General features: G+C 43.2%; 1 protein-coding gene across 3 annotated transcripts in view; it reads left to right on the top strand.

The window, feature by feature from the left end:
* Positions 1-22,310, top strand: part of Pus7 (pseudouridine synthase 7) — a 102,613-nt gene that overhangs the window by 64,274 nt on the left and 16,029 nt on the right. For all 3 annotated transcript variants that reach the window (XM_068356894.1, XM_068356892.1, XM_068356895.1), the window contains 3 exons: positions 6,011-6,150; positions 19,965-20,083; positions 20,197-20,351. In XM_068356894.1, coding sequence (XP_068212995.1) covers positions 6,011-6,150; positions 19,965-20,083; positions 20,197-20,351 — 414 coding nt within the window. The remainder of the gene's footprint in view (positions 1-6,010; positions 6,151-19,964; positions 20,084-20,196; positions 20,352-22,310) is intronic.

Genomic DNA, 22,310 nt, shown 5'->3' with positions numbered 1-22,310 from the left:
GGCTGACGTCAGGGAGTTGAAAGATAAAAGTGCAGTGGGAAGTGTAGTGAGTGTCAGTGCAGTGAAAAGTGTCAGTGTTACGCATGAGGGTGCATCTGTTCGTGCCTGTTGTCCTCCCAGTCCGGGACCTCTTGCAAGCTCCCAAGCCCAGGGGAGAAGCAATGTCGTACGACCAAAGGGTTCGACAGGCCTTGATCAGCGGACAGACGTTCCCTCCGTGGTTGAGGACGTATCTTGCTGAGATCGTCCCACCCACAAACAGACGAGTGAGCCCATTCATTCCTCGTCTGCGGAAGAGGTTTCTCGACAGAAACGCTGGACCAAGGTCTCACGACCTCTCAAGCGCAAGGTCCCTTCCGAGCGAGTCCAACGGCCCAGGTGTAGCCACTGGGTCAGTTCGGACTCGCCGCAGTCCTCCGAAGACTGCACACCTCCCAAGAGAGGTAGAGTGGTTCCGCAGCAGGCAATCACTCCGTCTGTTGCCGCACCAGCCGCTGTAGACCCTAAGTGGTCTTTGCTGCAGTCTATGCAGACTCAGCTAGCTTCCTTCATGCAGGAGTATCGTTCTGAGAAGGCTGACGCTGCACCCGTTAGCCTACAACCTGCCACGGTTGTGCGCCCAGCTGACACTGCGGCTGCCTGCTCCCACACTCCGGCTGTGAGAGCTCCACCACCTATGCGCAGTTGACCCTGCCAGACGCATGTTGACGTTAGCCGACGTGCGGCACCCTCCGTTGACGTGCGTGAGCTACCGCATCAGCAGGAAGGTGGAGTCAAGCTGCCGTGTTTTGACGCGGTGCGTCAGTCTCCGCAACCCACGGTGGTACCCACCACGCACCACCACTCCGCTTTGGTTGTTGCCAGCTCTCAGACTGACCAACAGCGGCATGATGTTGGATCCAGTGCAGCTACGCATGCACCCGTGCTGCCGGATTCAGCTGTTCAGCTTTTATCTCCTCCTTTGCCGCTTCCTCCTCAGCATTCGGATGAAGGAATCTCTGATGACGACGAAGCTGCGCATTTGGACAACCAACACTCCGACATAGATGAACCCAAGACTACGCCTCCCTCCTTAGACTTTAGGAAAGTCCTTGCCCTGTTTAAGGAGTTGTATCCGGACCAGTTTGTGTCTGCAGCTCCACGCTCACCTCCCTCTGAGTTCGCTTTAGGCATGCAGTCAGCAGCTCCTGCCTATACGAAGCTCGTACTCGCTCGCTCGTCCAAGAGAGCTTTAAGGGTACTGGGAGAGTGGTTGCAGGCCAAGAAGCAACTTGGGAAGACATCCTTCATGTTTCCCCCGGCCAAGCTTGCTTCCAAATCTAGCGTCTGGTATGCCACGGGAGAAGTTCTCGGCTTGGGAGTTCCTGCCTCTGCCCAGGGCGACTTCTCAAGTCTGGTAGACTCTCCCTGCAGACTGGCTATGAGACGCTCCAAGATTTGCTGGACCTCTTCGGACATGGACCATCTTTTGAAGGGAGTTTTCCGTGCGTTCGAGATCTTTAACTTCCTGGACTGGTGTTTGGGAGCGTTGAGCAGGAAGACCTCCCCTTCGGATAAGGACTGCCATGCTCATCATGTCCTGCATGGACAAAGCCATACGGGATGGGTCTGGCGAGCTTGCGGCTTCTTTCGTGTCTGGAGTTATCAAGAAGCGGGATCACCTTTGCTCCTTCTTGTCGGCGGGAGTCACCCCATGTCAGAAGTCAGAACTGATGTTTGCTCCGCTATCGAAGTGTCTCTTTCCTGAAGAGCTGATCAAGGGGATTGCTGCCTCGTTGATCCAGAAAGACACTCATGACCTGGTGGCGTCATCCGCACGTAAAGTCACAGCTTTACCTTCCGTGCCTAGACCTAGGATGGACACACCAGCGTCTAGGTTCATTCCGCCCTTTCGTGGCAGAACCTCCAGCAGAGGAGGTACTCGTGCCGTTAGTCAACGTGGCAACAAGAAGAAGGGTTCCAAGTCCTCAAAAGGCAGAGTCTGACTGCCACCTTCTTCAGACAGCAGTGGGAGCCAGGCTCAAGAACTACTGGCAGGCCTGGGAGAACAGGGGTGCAGACGCACAGTCTGTGAAGTTACTCAGAGAGGGGTACAGGATTCCATTCTTGCGCAAGCCCCCTCTAGCAACAACTCCCATCGACCTCTCTCCCAGGTACAGAGAGGAGGACAAGAGGCTAGCTTTACAGCAAGAGGTGTCTCTCTTGCTACAAAAGGGAGCGGTAGTCATAGTCCGGGACCATCAATCCCCGGGCTTCTACAACTGTCTCTTCTTAGTGGCGAAGAAGACAGGAGGGTGGAGACCGGTGCTAGACGTCAGTGCTCTGAATGTCTTTGTCACCAAGCAGACGTTCACCATGGAGACGACGAAGTCGGTTCTAGCATCGGTCAGGAAGGAAGACTGGATGGTCTTGTTAGACCTAAAGGACGCGTACTTTCACGTCCCCATCCACCCAGATTCCCAACCTTTTCTAAGGTTCGTTTTTGGGAAGGTGGTATACCAGTTCCAAGCCCTGTGCTTTGGCCTAAGCACGGCACCTCTAGTGTTTACCAAACTGATGAGGAATATTGCCAAATTCCTGCATTTAGCAGACATCAGAGCCTCCCTCTATTTGGACGACTGGCTTTTAAGAGCTGCGTCAAGTCGTCGCTGTCTGGAGAATCTAAATTGGACTCTGGATCTGACCAAGGAATTGGGTCTCCTGGTCAATATGGAAAAGTCCCAACCCGTCCCATCCCAAACTATAGTATATCTAGGTATGGAGATTCAGAGTCAAGCTTTTCGGGCTTTTCCGTCGGCCCCCAGAATCAGTCAAGCCCAAGAATGCATCCAGAGCATGCTGAAGAAGAACCGATGTTCAGTCAGACAGTGGATGAGTCTGATAGGGACCCTTTCATCGCTGGACCAGTTCATCGCGTTAGGGAGACTCCACCTCCGACCCCTTCAGTATCACCTAGCTGCTCACTGGAGAAAGGACATGACGCTAGAAGCGGTCTCAGTTCCTATCTCCGAGAAGATGAAGTCTGCACTGACTTGGTGGAAGAACAACATTCTGCTCAGGGAAGGTCTACCACTGGCTGTTCAGACCCCCGACCACCTTCTCTTCTCGGACATATCGGACACGGGCTGGGGTGCGACACTGGACGGTCGGGAATGCTCGGGCACGTGGAATTCGGATCAAAGAGCACTGCACATCAACTGCAAGGAGCTACTGGCAGTTCATCTGGCCTTGAGAAGCTTCAAGTCCCTCCTTCTAGGCAAGGTGGTGGAAGTGAACTCCGACAACACCACAGCCTTGGCGTACATCTCCAAGCAAGGAGGGACTCATTCGATGACGTTGTTCGAGATCGCAAGGGACCTCCTCACCTGGTCAAGAGATCGAAACATATCTCTAATTACGAGGTTCATTCAAGGCGACATGAATGTCATGGCAGACCGCCTCAGCCGGAAGGGTCAGATCATCCCAACAGAATGGACCCTTCACAAGAATGTTTGCAACAGACTATGGGCCTTGTGGGGTCAGCCCACCATAGATCTGTTCGCTACCTCGATGACCAAGAGGCTCCCAAATTATTGCTCACCGATTCCGGACCCAGCAGCAGTTCACATAGATGCCTTTCTTCTGGATTGGTCCCATCTAGACCTTTATGCGTTGCCCCCGTTCAAGATTGTCAACAAGGTACTGCAGAAGTTCGCCTCTCACGAAGGGACAAGGTTGACGTTGGTTGCTCCCCTCTGGCCCGCGAGAGAATGGTTCACCGAGGTACTGCAATGGCTAGTAGATGTTCCCAGGACTCTTCCCCTAAGAGTGGACCTTCTGCGTCAGCCGCATGTAAAGAAGGTACACCCAAGCCTCCACGCTCTTCGTCTGACTGCCTTCAGACTATCGAAAGACTCTCAAGAGCTAGAGGCTTTTCGAAGGAGGCAGCCAGAGCGATTGCCAGAGCAAGGAGGACATCCACTCTCAAGGTCTACCAGTCAAAATGGGAAGTCTTCCGAAGCTGGTGCAAGGCGAATTCAGTATCCTCAACCAGTACCTCTGTAACTCAGATAGCTGACTTCCTTTTACACCTAAGGAAGGTAAGATCCCTTTCAGCTCCTACGATCAAAGGTTACAGAAGCATGTTGGCAGCAGTCTTCCGCCACAGAGGCTTAGATCTTTCCAACAACAAAGATCTACAGGACCTCCTTAAGTCTTTTGAGACCTCGAAGGAGCGTCGGTTGGCCACACCAGGTTGGAACTTAGACGTGGTTTTAAGGTTCCTGATGTCAGCAAGGTTCGAACCGCTTCAATCAGCCTCTTTTAAAGATCTCACTTTGAAGACTCTTTTCCTCGTCTGCTTAGCAACAGCTAAAAGAGTCAGTGAGATACACGCCTTCAGCAGGAACATAGGATTTACATCTGAAACGGCTACATGTTCCTTACAGCTTGGTTTTTTAGCTAAAAACGAACTCCCTTCTCGTCCTTGGCCCAAATCGTTCGAGATTCCAAGTCTGTCCAGTTTGGTTGGAAACGAACAAGAGAGAGTACTATGCCCAGTAAGAGCTCTTAAGTACTATTTAAGACGTACGAAGCCATTACGAGGACAATCAGAAGCTTTATGGTGCTCTATTAAGAAACCTGCTTTACCGATGTCGAAGAACGCAGTTTCTTATTACATCAGACTTTTGATTAGAGAAGCTCATTCTCATCTGAATGAGGAAGACCATGCTTTGCTGAAGGTAAGGACACATGAAGTTAGAGCTGTTGCAACTTCAGTGGCCTTCAAACAAAACAGATCTCTGCAGAGTGTAATGGATGCAACCTATTGGAGAAGCAAGTCAGTGTTCGCATCATTTTACCTTAAAGATGTCCAGTCTCTTTACGAGAACTGCTACACCCTGGGACCATTCGTAGCAGCGAGTGCAGTAGTAGGTGAGGGCTCAACCACTACATTCCCATAATCCCATAACCTTTTTTAATCTTTCTCTTGAAATGTTTTTATTGTTGTTTTTGGGTTGTACGGAAGGCTAAGAAGCCTTTCGCATCCTGGTTGATTTGGCGGGTGGTCAAATTCTTTTCTTGAGAAGCGCCTAGATTAGAGGTTGTGATGAGGTCCTTTAGTATGGGTTGCAGCCCTTCATACTTCAGCACCTAGGAGTCGCTCAGCATCCTAAGAGGATCGCGAGGCTCAGTAAGGAAGACGTACTTAAAAAGGCAGAGTAATTGTTCAAGTCGACTTCCTTACCAGGTACTTATTAATTTTGTTTGTTATTTTGAATAACTGCTAAAATGAAATACGGAATACTTAGCTTCTAATGTTAACATGTACGCTGGTCTCCACCCACCCCCCTGGGTGTGAATCAGCTACATGATCAACGGGTAAGATTAATATTGAAAAATGTTATTTTCCTTAGTAAAATAAATTTTTGAATATACTTACCCGTTGATCATGAATTAAAGGACCCACCCTTCCTCCCCATAGAGACCCAGTGGACCGAGGAGAAAATTGGTTCTGTGTTGACAAGAAGTACTTGAGTACCTACTCGACAGATGGCGCTGTTGATGTACACCCCCACCTGTATAGCGATCGCTGGCGTATTCCGCCCGTAGGTTTTTTCTGTCGGGCAGCAGAGCTGCAGCTACATGATCAACGGGTAAGTATATTCAAAAATTTATTTTACTAAGGAAAATAACATTTTTCCTTAATTCATAGCTCAAGCAGTTATTCATCAACTTGTTAAGTAAAATTTTTATAATGTACTATAAATTATAATTTTTAAAGTTGAGAGAAACGAGAGAAACATATGGTTTTGTATTCTTTTTATCTGTGCAACAAAGTTATAGAGCATAAGGAAAACCCATAATTTTAAAGTTTCACTACTTGTAAAGGATTATTTCTTTATAAGACATAATTTTTAATCATTTAGAAATTTCATATATTTTTTTATTAAATTTGTCTTATGCAAAACTGACGTTATCTCATTACCTACCGGATTTGTAGTAAATATTTACATTTTATTTCCTACAGAATCTGTAGAGCAAGATGAGGAGGATGGAGATGATGACATTGCTGAACCAAATGATTCAGAAAAGGCAAAAAGTGTAATTGACATCTCCAGTTTTCACATTTTGTCAGAAGAGGAAGCCAAAACAACACCCATAACAGATGTAAGCTGATGGAAATTTCTTCTTGTATAATAGTTAGTGATTTTAACTTGTGATTAAAAAGGCCTATTGCCAAAATATTCTTTCGTTTGTCAGGCTGCTCTTCACTTTAGTCACTAGATTCCATTATTTTTTCCCACCATTTTACTCCTCCAAACTGACTTCAACTTTAAATTTTACGTACATCTGTTTTCTCTTAGGGTTTCAGTGTAGATTTCTTTGGTGATAAATTTTGATTAAAGTACAGTATTGTTTTGAATATTAAGATGAGAATAATATTACTTAATGATAGAAATAGATATGAACCATTTGGCAGTCATGATGTTGATATTCCTTAACCCTTTGAATCCTATTTGACTTGCTCTACATCCAGGAAATTTACTGGCTGAAACCTCAGATGATGTATTTTACGTTCAACAGTTTTCTCTCTTATTATTTATGCATCATTTTTTTATAAAATATTTAAAGATATATATCAATAAAAAATACAATAGTTTTTTTCAATTTTTAGGCTAATAGTTTTGTGCTAAAATGAGTTAAGTAAGACTTCTCAGAATGGACTTTGGGATTGAGTGATAAATTTATTTTTTTGGGGGGTTAGGATTGGAAGTGTTAAAAGTCCTATACTATATATGTCAATTTATGATATATATATATATATATATATATATATATATATATATATATATATATATATATATATATATATATATATATATATATATATATATATATATATATATATATATATATATATATATATATATATATATATATATATATATATATATATATATATATATATGAATATATTTTATTTCACCTCAAACCCATTGATTTTGCGTAGCGTATTCATGCATCTTGTCTGTAAGTTCTTTGTGTATGTTGCATACGATTTTTCATAATTCTTACTATCCTTAATATACAGATCGTCCCAGACTGTACCATCCTGTATACAGCACTATGTTTGCAGTTAATTCATCATAAGGCTTAATACTACACGTATTATACGAGTTTTATTCCAGTTGTGACCAGATTGTGATATGATCTTCCTAATCTGATAGTTGAATTAGTGGAACTTCAGAAGTTTAAACATGTTGCAAATGTTTTTCTGTTGTATAGGTTGACTTAAGTCTCTCTTCATAGTTTATATATGACAGATTTATTTCAAACATTGGTATTAATTTTAGAATATTTTTTTTCAATTAATTACTTTTCATATAAAGTTGTACCTCGATTTACGAATGACTGTGAATATGAGCGTATCAGTATATGAGCATAAAATTCAAATCAGTTTATGGGTATTGTGTTGTATTAACCTTTTGTATGTGCTTTTTATGTTGTTGAGAATAAAGTAGTTGCACAGTACTGTACCTATAAGCTAGCCACCCATGCAGTGTTCATGTGATTTGTACGTCATTTTGTTTTGCCTTCGCCGATGACACAAGAATAAGTAGAGAAATTACTTGTGATGAAGATAGGAACTCACTACAAAGAGATCTAAACAAAATATATGACTGGGCGGAGATAAATAGGATGGTATTTAACTCCGATAAATTTGAATCAATAAATTATGGAAACAGAGAAGGAATGGTGTATGCATACAAGGGACCTAATAATGAGACAATCACAAACAAGGAAGCAATTAAAGACCTTGGTGTAATTTTAAATAGGAATATGTTATGCAACGACCAAATAGCAACACTGTTGGCTAAATGTAAAGCAAAAATGGGAATGTTATTCAGACACTTTAAAACAAGAAAAGCTGAACACATGATTATGCTTTACAAAACTTATGTGCGTAGTACACTCGAGTACTGCAATGTGATATGGTACCCACACTACCAAAAGGATATTGCGCAAATAGAGAGTGTACAAAGGTCCTATACTGCTAGAATAGAAGAATTTTCAATATTAATCTTACCCGATAATCATGTAGCTGTCAACTCTGTTGCCGACAGAAATCTACGGTCGGGATACGCCAGCGATCGCTATACAGGTGGGGGTGAACACCACAGCGCCATCTGTGGTCAGGTACTCCAGTACTTCTTGTCAACACCACCTCAATTTTTCCTCTGTCGTGCCTCCGGCTAGACCTACATGGATACGCTGTTGATTCTGGAGTTTTTGCTCACGATTTGGTGATGTATTTGCTCTAGAGTTTAGCTTTCGCTATTCAGGAAGTTTTATCATTAGCTTAGCTAGCTTTTGGAATTAATTTGATTAATTATGGTGACGAAAAGAATATGAACTCTCTTTCACTTTTAAATGGCCGACCCTTCCCTTAGACGGAAGTGTTGGTGTCTAAGAGAGTATAGACTCTCTTTCTTAATTTTGCTTAACAAAAGTTATAGATTTATTTTATATCTCTCCGCCTTTTATAGGCCTCTTCGATTAACTTCCTTTTATTATAAACTTATTAAAATTAATTTTTATATTTGTTTATATTCGACCTTTCCTAATAGTAGGCGGTCTTTTCTTGGTACCGAAGTTAATTAACATTGAGCCCGTCATTTCGTTTTTACCTGTTAACATATTATGCTATTTTAATGTTTTTGAAAGAATTTCTTTGATAGTCTCGTACTGTTTTCAAAGTTGAACTAACGTTTTGTTTTGTCTCTGCAGTTGTTGACGTTCAGAACGTTCAACTTGCGCTCTATCGTTACGATAGAGAGAGAGTCTATCACGGTGTCACGTTGCAGTAAGAGTAAACCGATTCTAGTGTTTTGTTCATTCTTTCTTAGCTTAATGGTTTTAATTCTAATAAAGGAACTTTTTATTTGGGAAATCTTTCAGTTTTTTTCCTTTAACAATAATATGTTTTAACGATATATATGATTGGGCTCATCTCTCAGGTTCTAAGTCAAGAGAGAGAGAGAGAGAGATAGAGACGGAGGGAGAGAGAGGAGGATAAACGTTTCGTTCAAGCGAGTAACGTTGTTATCGTTTTTGCTCTTCTCCCTAGTCTCTTTAGGGGAAGAAGGTAAACGTTTCTAGAGTTTTATTCTTGTTCTCAAGCTTTATGCGGTGAGAGATTTTAAACGTAGTTTATTTGATCTAGTGTTTAGTCTCTTTCCAGCCACTGAATTATTTATCTTTCATTATATTTTTCTGTTACATTGTAATTCTGTTTTCGCAATTACTAACTTTTAAGGAAGGATAGAATTGCGTGTTTCAGGTACAAACCACTTAAAGTTTCGAGTTCAGTGAAATAAGTGCAAACAGAAAATCAAAAGTGATAAAGTGATAAGCGCAAAGTGTTACAGTGTTGCGTTCGAGGGTTCGTCTGTTCGTGCCAGTTGTTCGCCTAGTCTGGGACCTCTTACAAGCTCCCAAGCCCAGGGGAGAAGTAATGTCGAAGGACTTATGGGTTCAGCAGGCCTTGATCGACGAACAGACGTTTCCCTCCGTGGTTTCGGGTGTATCTACACACGTTGCCGACGTGATCACCCCACCCACACAAAGACGAGAGAGCCCTTTTATTCCTCGTCTGCGGAAGAGGTTTCTCGCAGAAACCATGGACCAAATCTTGCAGCTTTTAAGTGCAAGTCGGTCCCTTCCGCGCAAGTCCAACTCCTAGGTGTAGCCATTAGCACTGGGTCAGTTCGGACTTGCTGCAGTACGACAACTGCACACCTCCCAGAGAGGCAAGGTGGTATCGCAACAGGCAGTAACTCCGTCTGTTGCCGCACCAGCTGTTTTAGACCCTCAGTCTCAACGGACAGTAGCTCCGTTTGTTGTTGTCTTTCTCTAACTCTAGTGGTCTATGCTGCAGACAATGCAGTCTCAGCTTGCGGTGTTGATGCAGGAGTTTCAGGCAGAGAAGGTTAACACACCTCCTCCTGCGAGCGCTCCTCCACCTCTACGCAGTCCAGCCTGCCAGACGTATGATGTTGAGGTTCCTCAAGCTACCTCCATGCGTGAGCTGCCGCATTGGGAGTTGCCAGATACCAGCTCTGTGCAGCAACCTCCACTTTCCTTGAGGCAGGAGCCTCTTGCCACGTGGCAACCTCCTCAACACTTGAGGCAGGAGCCTTATGCTTTGCAGCAACCTCCTCTACCCTTGAGGTAGGAGCCTCATGCGTTGCGACTACCTCCTCCATCCTTGAGGCAACAACCTCTTGCGGTGCGACAACCTCCACCATCCTCGAGGCAGCAACCTCAACTCCACCTCTGCGCAGTCCACCCTGCCAGACGTATGATGTTGAGGTTCCTCAACCTACCTCCACGCGTGAGCTGCCGCATTGGGAGTTGCCAGATACCAACGCTATGCAGCAACCTCTTGCGTTGCGGCAACCTCCACCATCCTTGAGGCAGCAACCTCAACTCTTGCGGCAGCCATCTCCACTCTTGAGGCAAGAACCTCAACTCTTGAGGCAAGAGCCTCAACTCTTGAGGAACCTCATGCTATGAGGCAGCCGCCTCAACGCATGCAGCAACCGCATTCTTCACAGCATGAGCCTCTCTCTGCGCAGCTACCTCCTCAACCCTTGAGGCAGACGCAACTCTTGAGGCAGGAACCTCACAGGAGCCTCATGCTATGCGGCATCCTCCTCAAACCATGAGGCAGGAGCCTCATGCTATGCGGCATCCTCCTCAACCCATGAGGCAGGAGCCTCATGCTATGCGACATCCTCCTCTACCCATGAGGCAGCCTCATGCTATGCGGCATCCTCCTCAACCCATGAGGCAGGAGCCTCATGCTATGCGGCATCCTCCTCAACCCATGAGGCAGGAGTCTCATGCTATGAGGAGCCTCATGCTATGCGGCATCCTCCTCAAACCATGAGGCAGGAGCCTCATGCTATGCGGCAACCGCCTCAACCCATGAGGCAGGAGCCTCATACTATGCGGCATCCTCCTCAACGCATGCGGCATAAGCCTCTTCCCTTGCAGCTTGTGCCTCATCCCATGCAGCATGAGCCTCATACCATGCAGCATGAGCCTCATCCCATGCAGCATGAGCCTCATCCCATGCAGCATAAGCCGCACGCCATGCAACATGCTCTGCTTACCTTACAGCATGCTCTACATACAGCATGCTCTGCATACAGCATGCTCTGCTTACCTTACCGCATGCTTCTCAGTCACACATCTTTGGTTGTTGCCAACTCACTAGACTGTCAAGCAGTTTCATAACGTTGCCTTCTAGTCTGCTGCTTTTGCACCAGTGAAACCCTCACTGAGAGAACTTAGCTTTTCTCGGATATGGTTCCTGTAGATGAGAAAGTGCTATTCTCCCTCCTTCTGATATTCCCTTGAGGACTCTGTCATTTGGAGAGGAGCCTTTAGCTGCGTAGCCTCCTATGGACTTTTATTTAAGCATAACATGCTTCCAGGGAAGGTAATGGTTCCACTTCAGTCGCTAACCCCGTCTGTTACCACACCTGCTCCCATAGACCTTGAGCTGTGTTGCAAGACATGCAGTCCAAGCTTAGTCCTTGTTAGAGGATTTTTTGTTTACGGAGTCAGTGTGTCACTGGGAAGACGTTCAACAACCAGCAGAAGTGACTTGTTGTGACGCAGTGCGGCAACCTCAGCAACCCGATAAGGAGTTGTCTGTACGACCCAGACAGTCTAGACAGCTTCGGGTTGTCACTGTACTTCCTCGCTTCCCCATGGTTGACAGTTCACAGACTGTGCAGCAGTACCATGATCTTGTGTCCGGCTCCGTCAGACGACTAGCTTTTAAGAGCTCCCACAAGTCGTCGCTGTCTGGAGATTCTCAGATGGACTATGGATCTGACCAAGGAACTGTGCCTCCTGGTCAATTTTGAGGAGTCCCAGCTCGTCCCATCCCAGACCATTGTCTACCTGGGTATGGATCTTCAGAGTCGAGCTTTTCGGGCTTTTCCGTCGGCCCCAAAGATCTACTAAGCCCTAGTTTGCATCCAGAGCATGCTGAGAAGGAACCGATGCTCAGTCAGGTAGTGGATGAGTCTAACAGGGACACTTTCATCGCTGGCCCTGTTCATCGAGTTAGGGAGACCCCACCTCCGCCCCCTTCAGTATCATCTAGCGGCTCACTGGATAAAGGACATGACGCTAGAGACGATCTCAGTTCCTGTTTCCGAAGAGAGGAGGTCTACTCTCACGTGGTGAAAGAACAGCTTTCTTCTCAAGGAAGTCTACCTTTGGCTGTTCAGAAACCCGACCGCCATCTCTTCTCTGACGCATCAGACACGGGCTGGGGTGCGACTTTGGACGGACAGGAATGCTCGGGAACATGGAATCAGGAGCTAAGGACACTTCACATCTTTTGCAAGGAGCTGTTGGCGGTTCATCTGGCCTTGATAAACTTCAAGTCCCTCCAGCTTAACAAGGTGGTGGAGGTGGACTCTGACAACACCACAGCCTTGGCTTACATCTCCAAGCAGGGAGGGACTCATTCGTGGAAGTTGTTCTAGATCGCAAGGGACCTCCTCATCTGGTTAAAAGATCGAAAGCTCACGCTGGTAACGAGGTTCATTCAGGGCGATATGAATGTCATGGCAGATCGCCTTAGCCGGAAGGGTCAGGTCATCCCCACAGAGTGGACCCTTCACAAGAATGTTTGCAGCAGACTTTGGGCCCTGTGGGGTCAGCCAACCATAGATCTGTTCGCTACCTCGATAACCTAGAGGCTCCCGTTGTATTGTTCTCCGATTCCAGACCCAGCAGCAGTTCACGTGGATGCTTTTCTGCTGGATTGGTCCCATCTCGACCTGTATGCATTCCCGCCGTTCAAGATTGTCAACAGGGTACTTCAGAAGTTTGCCTCTCGCAAAGGGACACGGCTGACGTTGGTTGGCTCCGCTCTGGCCCGCGAGAGAATGGTTCATAGAGGTACTGCAATGGCTGGTCGACATTCCCAGGACTCTTCCTCTAGGAGTGGACCTTCTACGTCTACCTCACGTAAAGAAGGTACATCCAAACCTCCACGCTCTTCGTCTGACTGCCTTCAGTCTTTCGAAAGACTCTCAAGAGCTAGGGGCTTTTCGAAGGAGGCAGCCAGAGCGATTGCCAGAGCAAGGAGGACATCCACTCTCAGAGTCTATCAGTCTAAAGGGGAAGTCTTCCGAAGCTGGTACAAGGCCAATGCAGTTTCCTCATCCAGTACCACTGTAACCCAGATTGCTGACTTCCTGTTACATCTAAGGAACGTAAGATCCCTTTCAGCTCCTACGATTAAGGGTTACAGAAGTATGTTGGCAGCGGTTTTCCGCCACAGAGGCTTGGATCTTTCCACCAACAAAGATCTACAGGACCTCCTTAGGTCTTTTAAGACCTCAAAGGAACGTCGGTTGTCCACTCCAGGCTGGAATCTAGACGTGGTCCTAAGGTTCCTTATGTCATCAAGATTTGAACCTCTCCAATCAGCCTCTTTTAAGGACCTCACATTGAAAACTCTTTTCCTCGTGTGCTTGACAACAGCTAAAAGAGTAAGTGAGATCCACGCCTTCAGCAGGAACATAGTTTTCACATCTGAAACGGCTACATGTTCCTTGCAGCTCGGTTTTTTGCTAAAACGAGCTTCCTTCACGTCCTTGGCCTAAGTCGTTCGAGATCCCAAGCCTGTCCAACTTGGTGGGGGACGAACTGGAGAGAGTACTGTGCCCAGTTAGAGCTCTTAGGTACTATCTAAAAAGGTCATAACCTTTACGAGGACAATCAGAAGCCTTATGGTGTGCTATCAAGAAGCCTTCTCTTCCAAGGTCTAAGAATTCAGTTTCTTACCTATTCAGGCTCCTGATTAGGGAAGCACATTCTCATCTGAAGGAAGAAGACCTTGCTTTGCTGAAGGTAAGGACACATGAAGTGAGAGCTGTGGCTACTTCAGTGGCCCTCAAACAGAACCGTTCTCTGCAGAGTGTTATGGATGCAACCTATTGGAGAAGCAAGTCAGTGTTCGCATCATTCTATCTCAAAGATGTTCAGTCTCTTTACGAGAACTGCTACACCCTGGGACCATTCGTAGCAACGAATGCAGTAGTAGGCGGGGGCTCAGCCACTACATTCCCATAATCCCATAACCTTTTTAACCTTTCTCTTGAATACTTTTTATGGGTTGTACGGTCGGCTAAGAAGCCTTCCACATCCTTGTTGATTTGGCGGGTGGTCAATTCTTTCTTGAGAAGCGCCGAGGTTAAAGGTTGTGATGAGGTCCTTTAGTATGGGTTGCAGCCCTTTATACTTCAGCACCTAAGAGTCGTTCAGCATCCTAAGAGGACCGCTACGCTCAGTAAGGAAGACGTACTTAATAAAGGCAGAGTAATGGTTCAAGTCGTCTTCCTTACAAGGTACTTATTTATTTTATGTTATTTTTGAATAACTAATAAAATAAAATACGGGATACTTAGCTTCTTTGTTAACATATATGCTGGTCTCCACCCACCACCCTGGGTGTGAATCAGCTACATGATTATCGGGTAAGATTAATATTGAAAAATGTTATTTTCATTAGTAAAATAAATTTTTGAATATACTTACCCGATAATCATGATTTAATTGACCCACCCTTCCTCCCCATAGAGAACCAGTGGACCGAGGAAAAAATTGAGGTGGTGTTGACAAGAAGTACTGGAGTACCTGACCACAGATGGCGCTGTGGTGTTCACCCCCACCTGTATAGCGATTGCTGGCGTATCCCGACCGTAGATTTCGGTCGGCAACAGAGTTGACAGCTACATGATTATCGGGTAAGTATATTCAAAAATTTATTTTACTAATGAAAATAACATGTTAAGGACCTTGATTACTGGGAAAGACTGCAATTTTTAAAACTATACAGTCTAGAAAGGAGAAGAGAACGCTACATGATAATACAAGCATGGAAGCAAATAGAAGGAATTGCTGAAAACATCATGGAGCTTAAAGTATCAGAAAGAGCAAGCCGAGGTAGATTAATAGTGCCAAAAAGCATTCCAGGTAAACTGAGAAAGGCGCACAGGACATTAATCCACTACGCACCAGCATCGATATTGCAGCGACTATTTAATGTGCTGCCAGCTCATCTAAGAAACATATCAGGAGTGAGCGTAGATGCGTTTAAAAATCAGCTCGATAAATACCTAAGATGCATCCCAGACCATCCAAGACTGGAAGATGCAAAATACACCGGAAGATGTATTAGCAACTCTGGTGGATACACGAGGTGCCTCACACTGAGGGACCTGGGGGAACCCAAACAAAAAATAAGGTAAGGTAAGGTAAGGTAAGGCTCCCCTTGCTCAGACCTTAACTCTTTTGTTGTCTGAGCACCACTTGTAACAGCATCTCTTTTAGTTTTCTTGCGATCTTTGGAAATTTTCTTTGTAGAGGACTCTGAGAAATGTAACAAGCTATAGAGATGCAGAAATTGATAGTGATACCCAACTCCTCATTGCCACACTGAAATTAAAACTAAAAGCGCCCAACAGAAAGTTAGATAGAATATCTAGGTTTGATACAACTAAGCTTCTAGAAGATGAGCACTGAGAAACAATTGCAATTGAATGTAGGAATTGACTTGCAGACTTAGAGACTATGAGACAAAGAGCAGACAATTAATGAAGAATGGTTTGGTATTAGGAACTTTATCAGTCAGTTGGTTGTGAAGTTTTGGGTCATGCAGTTACAAGGAGAAAGCCATGGATATCCAATGATGCATAGGATACTGTACTGTACTTTTAAAAGGAGACAAAGTCAAATATTGATTGTTGAAAGTTTTTGAGGAAGTAATGAAAATTACAAGGTTGAGCATGCTAAGTATTCCAGTATTGATAGTGGGGTCAAAAGAAAAGCCAGGAATGACTGGATAGAATGTTTAGACAGGAAAGCAGATGAGGCTGACAAAGCTATGAATTCAAGGAGTGGCTATGGTATAAGTATTGCTTATAGAATTATTAATGAAACCTCTACTGGGGCAAAGGAGGAGAAGCATAAACCCATCAAAAAGAGATGGATCTGTTATAACAACAGAAGATAAAGAAAGACAACGTTGGATGGAACACTTTAGTGAGGTCATGAATAGGCGATACAAAGGAAATCAGTTGATTGATATGCCTATAGTTGATGTAGACCTTGATGTGCCCATGAACTCAGTGTGTTTGAAGTCGAAGCTATCATTAAAAAACTTAGGAGATGGAAAGCCCCTGGTTACGATGGAATAGCTGCTGAGATGATACTGGCCAAAAATGAAGTGACCTTGTTTATCCTCCTCATGGATTTTGTAATGCGTAGATCAGCTGGAGATGGTGAGAAGGATTGGACTGGATTGGTAATAGAAAATTAATAGACTCAGAGTATGCTGATGATGCTGTCCTTATTAGCAGAACACCACAGGATTTGCAATACTTGCTTACCTGAATGGATGAAATATCACACGAGGTTGGGCTCAAGATAAATAGAAAAAAGACAGAGATGAGAACTGAATATGCAATGGAAGATGAAATAGCATTGGAAGGAGAAAGGATTAATGAGGGGGAATCAGTTATGTATTTAGGAACTATGATCTCCAATGTATCCTCTTTAGAATTAAAGTTTAGTGAAAGATTGAAGAAAGCAAATCAGAGAATGGCTAGGTTAAGTAAAATTTTGATTTAAATTGCCTGAAATTGCATATAAAAATGAGGCTATAGATCAGTTTAGTGAGCTCAGTGTTACTGAATGGACAGGAGTCTTGGTATGACAATGAAACAATCTCCAACAGATTTAGTAGATCTAAGAACAAAGCCCTCAAAAGGATATTGGGAGTGAGATGGCAGGACAGGATTAGAAATTAAACTATAAGAGAGATTACTCAAGTGCCATATGTGGATAAGATCATGATGAGGGGTAGATGGAGATGGTTTGAGCGTGCTCTTCGCATGCCCCAAGAGAGCTTAATTCACCAAACATTAAACTGGGCTCCACAAGTCTTTATAAGAGTTGGAAGACCCAGGCCTACATGGCTGAGGACTATGAAACGTAAAGTAGGAGATGATGAATGGAAAAGTATAGAATCAAAAGCTCAAGAAAGAGTCGACTGGTGAAATCTAACTTTAGGTCCTTTGCGTCAATACGCGTCGTAGGAGATGATGAGGATGAGAGTTGTGACCGCATGTTCTCCATTGAATTGTGATTGTTATTATTCATTATCAACTTAGCATTAACCATACAGTACAGCATTGAAGCAGTGCCCCCCATGATTATTAAAAAAGATGAGGTTTACAACTGGCATGTTACTACTGCACATATGCTGAGGCTCAGGGATGAAGTTCATAGCCTGTGTAACTGTACCTTCCAAATAATAGCTGTGTATTAAACTGTTTTTGTAGGGTTTGGAACGAATTGGGAGATTTATATGTGAAACATGACTCATCACAGAAAAAATCCGGACATGAAAGCCACTCTGGAACCAATTAATTTCGTATCTAGAGGCATTACTGTACAGTATATGAAAAATAAAAAGGCTACGAAAATTTCCAACATTAAGCTTTTAGAGCATTTAATTCTCTTTCAAATTGTTTATAAATGAAAAAAAATCAATCAAGAAACTAAAAGTAGTTAGAGTTTGAAGTAACCCCAAGATAGCATTATTTTGATAGGGTTGAGTTACATCTCTTAAACTAAGTCTCTTGTCGACTTTTAAAATACTGGAACAGTTTACGGTAAAATGCTCATAATTGTAGATAACATTGAATCACTTAATATATACGCACTCAGGGAGAATGGAAACTCAAAATACATTACAAAGACTTATAATATTGCCTGTCTTGTTGCGTATCAACGCCAGCCATGGCTCGGACAAGCCTACCACGGCAGATGGGCCTACTATGGGTTGCCCACTCACGACTTAAACTCGGACTCAACTTTTCTTATTGCGCGCACATTGCTTTGGATTATGAGGGCTTGTCTTGGGTAGTGGTGGCAGGTGATGCAATTGCATCCAGCCGGTTCTCGCCTCCTTTACATCCCCTCTCCCTGGTGTACCTGCTGACCTGCTTGGGTCAGCAGATATCTAACAATAACAGGAAATTGGTTTAAACAGATTTCCACACTACCCAGGAATGTGGAGATGAGGTCAAAGGTCGGCAACCGCCGCCCTACTTCCTGGGAACTTACCTATCAAGAATTTTTCTGAACTCCCTTAAATATTTTTACTTTAATCCACCTATATTGTGGCACTGATTATATGAAACTCTTGATATATCTATACTTGTGGTTTATATCTCCTGTGGCTCTATTTGGAAGATAATTTATCATAAGGGAGGGAGGAAATTTTTCTGTTTTATATTTAGAGATCAGGAAGCCATTAGCTTTAATGATATTGGCATGATGACTACAAGATAATTTGAAATGAATTTACTCATAAAAATTCTGTTTTCTATTACCTTATGTATAATGGTGAGAGTGAGGCTGAGACAGGGATGTGTGATGTCACCGTGGTTGTTTAACTTGTATGTTGATGGAGTGGTGAGAGAGGTGAATGCTCGAGTGGTTGGACGAGGATCAAAACTGGTAGACGAGAATGACCATGAATGGGAGATAAATCAGTTGTTGTTTGCGGATGATACTGTACTGGTTGCAGACACAGAAGAGAAGCTTGGCCGATTAGTGACAGAATTTGGAAGAGTGTGTGAGAGAAGGAAGTTGAGAGTTAATGTGGGTAAGAGTAAGGTTATGAGATGTACGAGAAGAGAAGGTTGTGCAAGGTTGAATGCTATGTTGAATGGAGAGTTACTTGAGGAGGTGGATCAGTTTAAGTACTTGGGGTCTGTTGTTGCAGCAAATGGTGGAGTGGAAGCAGATGTACGTCAGAGAGTGAATGAAGGTTGCAAAGTGTCGGGGGCAGTTAAGGGAGTAGTAAAAAATAGAGGGTTGGGCATGAATGTAAAGAGAGTTCTATATGAGAAAGTGATTGTACCAACTGTGATGTATGGATCGGAGTTGTGGGGAATGAAAGTGACGTAGAGACAGAAATTGAATGTGTTTGAGATGAAGTGTCTAAGGAGTATGGCTGGTGTATCTCGAGTAGATAGGGTTAGGAACGAAGTGGTGAGAGTGAGAACGGGTGTAAGAAATGAGTTAGCAGCTAGAGTGGATATGAATGTGGTGAGGTGGTTTGGCCATGTTGAGAGAATGGAAAATGGCTATCTGCTAAAGAAGGTGATGGGAGAAGTACAAGAGGAAGGCCAAGGTTTGGGTGGATGGATGGAGTGAAGGAAGCTCTGGGTGATAGGAGGATAGATGTGAGAGAGGCAAGAGAGCGTGCTAGAAATAGGAATGAATGGCGAGCGATTGTGACGCAGTTCCGATAAGCCCTGCTGCTTCCTCCGATACCTTAGATGACCACGGAGGTAGCAGCAGTAGGGGATTCAGCATTATGAAGCTTCATCTGTGGTGGATAATGTGGGAGGGTGGGCTGTGGCACCCTAGCAGTACCAGCTGAACTCGGTTGAATCCCTTGTTAGGCTGGAGGAACGTAGAGAGTAGAGGTTCCCCTTTTTGTTTTTGTTTCATTTGTTGATGTCGGCTACCCCCCAAAATTGGGGGAAGTGCCTTGGCATATGTATGTATGTATGTATAATGGCTTTTTCTCTTCTATCAAGATACTCTTTCATATTTGGTATTATATAACAGCGAATGCTCTCCTGTATTTGGTGTTGTATAACTATGAGTACTACAGTGCTGTATTTCAGGTGTGGGGTCCTCAAAGCTAATAAACTACCTTCAGTATCTGGGTGGAGTTAATGGTGCAGAATAAGCCTGGAAAAATTAATGTAGTTTTATTATCATCATTTATACATTTCCATTGATTGCTCTACCATTTCAATTTTTTATAGTCATGACTATTAATGTACTTGCCTTTCTTCTAGGTACTGTTACCATTACCTGGACATAAAATAGAATTTCCTCAGAATGAAGTTAAGGACTGGTATATTGAATTGCTAGAAGCAGACAAACTCTCTATTGCTGATTTAAAGCATCGTGTGAAGTAAGTTTAACATGTTTATTTGTTATGATTTTTTTTGCTTTTCTACTGTAATGATATACAGTAATAAAATATATTGTAACACTTTGATACAGTACTAATTTCTTAATTTTCAGGTGTTATTCAGTTATTGGAAGCTATCGTCGCCTAATTGTTCAACCTTCTGAAGTTAATAGCATGATAACCTATTATGATGACCCAACAAAACCATTAATCCAATCAGATATGGACAAATTGTCATCAGAGTCCGTTGAAGAAAATTTACTGAAAGGTTTGTTTCAAGTATTATTTCATTTTTGAGTTTTCTCAGTACAAGTTGTTTCTAGAGAATTGTAAAAACAATAGTTGGCAGATGATATATAGAATTTTCATAGTTATATGATGGTCTTATGAATTTTTATTGTTTATTTTACATGAATATTATTATATCTATGACCCTTCCCTAACATTCATATTGCTTCTTCCTGGAAGCTTGGTTATATCAACTAAAAAAAAATTCCCATTTTATTTCCCACCATATTGCGGTTCACCTAGCTTGCCTTCAGTACATCACAGATTTATAGATATATTACGTGTAAATATACATATACCATGCTAGGCGGTATATCTTAGCAATCCATGTTTGCCAACGGTTATACATGTTTTAGCGGATTAGCAACAAGGTGGAGTAACGAGATCTTTGGGTGTGGAGGAAATGCCCCCCTAAGTCTTGATGAAGTCACTGGCAGCAGGGTGATGGATTGGGTTTAAGGTGATAGACAAGATGTCTCTTCGGCTTCTACTCTCGATGCATGGTGGATGATCTTACTGGAATAACTATGGACCGGCAGGGGTCAATTGCCTTAGTTAGTTAGGCACTGTGCATCACAAGGAACTGGCTATTCTTTGAGGAATTTAGCCAATGAATCCACTCTGGATTTAGTCAGTCTATGGAAAGAGAAAATGACAGAATGCCTCAAGTCCTGGGCATAGTGGTGTGCTAAGAATCTCCTGTTTTATAAATACTTAAGAGGCATTGAAAATTGGTAATTGGAATGTTAGAACCATGAATCAGATTGGGAAGTTACAGCAAGTGTAGAATGAATTTATGAAATATGGTTTTGATATCTTGGCACTAAGTGATACTCGCTCTAAGGGGATTGGTAAAGAAATCTTAGATCAAGGCAATATATATATCTACTCGGGAAGAACAGATGGGGTTGGAAGAGAAGGGGTAGGAATGATAATGACACTAAGAGTTTAAAATCAAAGCAGTGCAATATGAGTTTTATAATTTGCTATGCACCAACAAATGATCATCCTGAAGAAAGGACCGATGAATACTATAAAGACCTGCAGTGTGCGATAGATGAGATCCCAGAGAGAGAGAGATGGAAGTTGTGATTGGTGACTTCAGTGCTAAAGTTCGAGGGAATAATCGAGGTACAGTAATACCTCACAACACAAAATAAATTCGCTCTAGAGTGGCTTCCGTAACCTGATTTTTTTTGTGTTTTGAGTCTCATTTTACCTGTAAATTGCCTAATTCGTTCCAAACCCTACAAAATACCATATTAAATCTTATAATAAAGCTATAGTATAACCACAGTGAAATACTCTACAGCCAAATACATTTGAACTATTCAATACTGTATACCTAAACTAACTGTTAATACCTGTAAATTAAGTAGTTATTCGAACATAATGGAAAAATAAATGGAAAATAATACAATTCATACAATATACAGTAATACTATACGTATACTAAATATACATTACCATATGTGCTCTACTATTATAGTTACCTCTACTATAGACTACAGCTACATTTTCTGTTGTGTAGACCCATTTTCTTCAACTTTATTTGATGGGAGACTATTTTGTTCTCGGCTTAGCTGGCAAATCTCCTCTTATCATGAAACATTTTTCGCAATGTGAGTCATAAAAATATTTGCATCTCGTTTCGCAGCTTGAAAATTTCATAAGCCGATTCTTTCGTGAAGAGAGATATGACTGCATAGAGAATGTGATGGGTGTTGAGGGTCTTGTCAAAGTTGCAAATGAATATGGAGCACATTTTATCAGTTTTTGGTCAACAAACAATCTTGTTATTGGAGGTACTCTTTTTCAGCACAAGGACAAATATACAAATATACATCGACTTCACCATGTGGTAATTACAAAATCAAATAGATCTCATAGCTATTAATAAAGAAAGAAGGAGGACTCTGAGAAATGTAAGAAGCTATAG

The sequence above is a fragment of the Palaemon carinicauda genome, chromosome 33 (assembly GCF_036898095.1).
Source record: "Palaemon carinicauda isolate YSFRI2023 chromosome 33, ASM3689809v2, whole genome shotgun sequence".
Lineage (NCBI taxonomy): Eukaryota > Metazoa > Arthropoda > Malacostraca > Decapoda > Palaemonidae > Palaemon > Palaemon carinicauda.
This window is presented reverse-complemented; position numbering and strand designations above follow the sequence as displayed.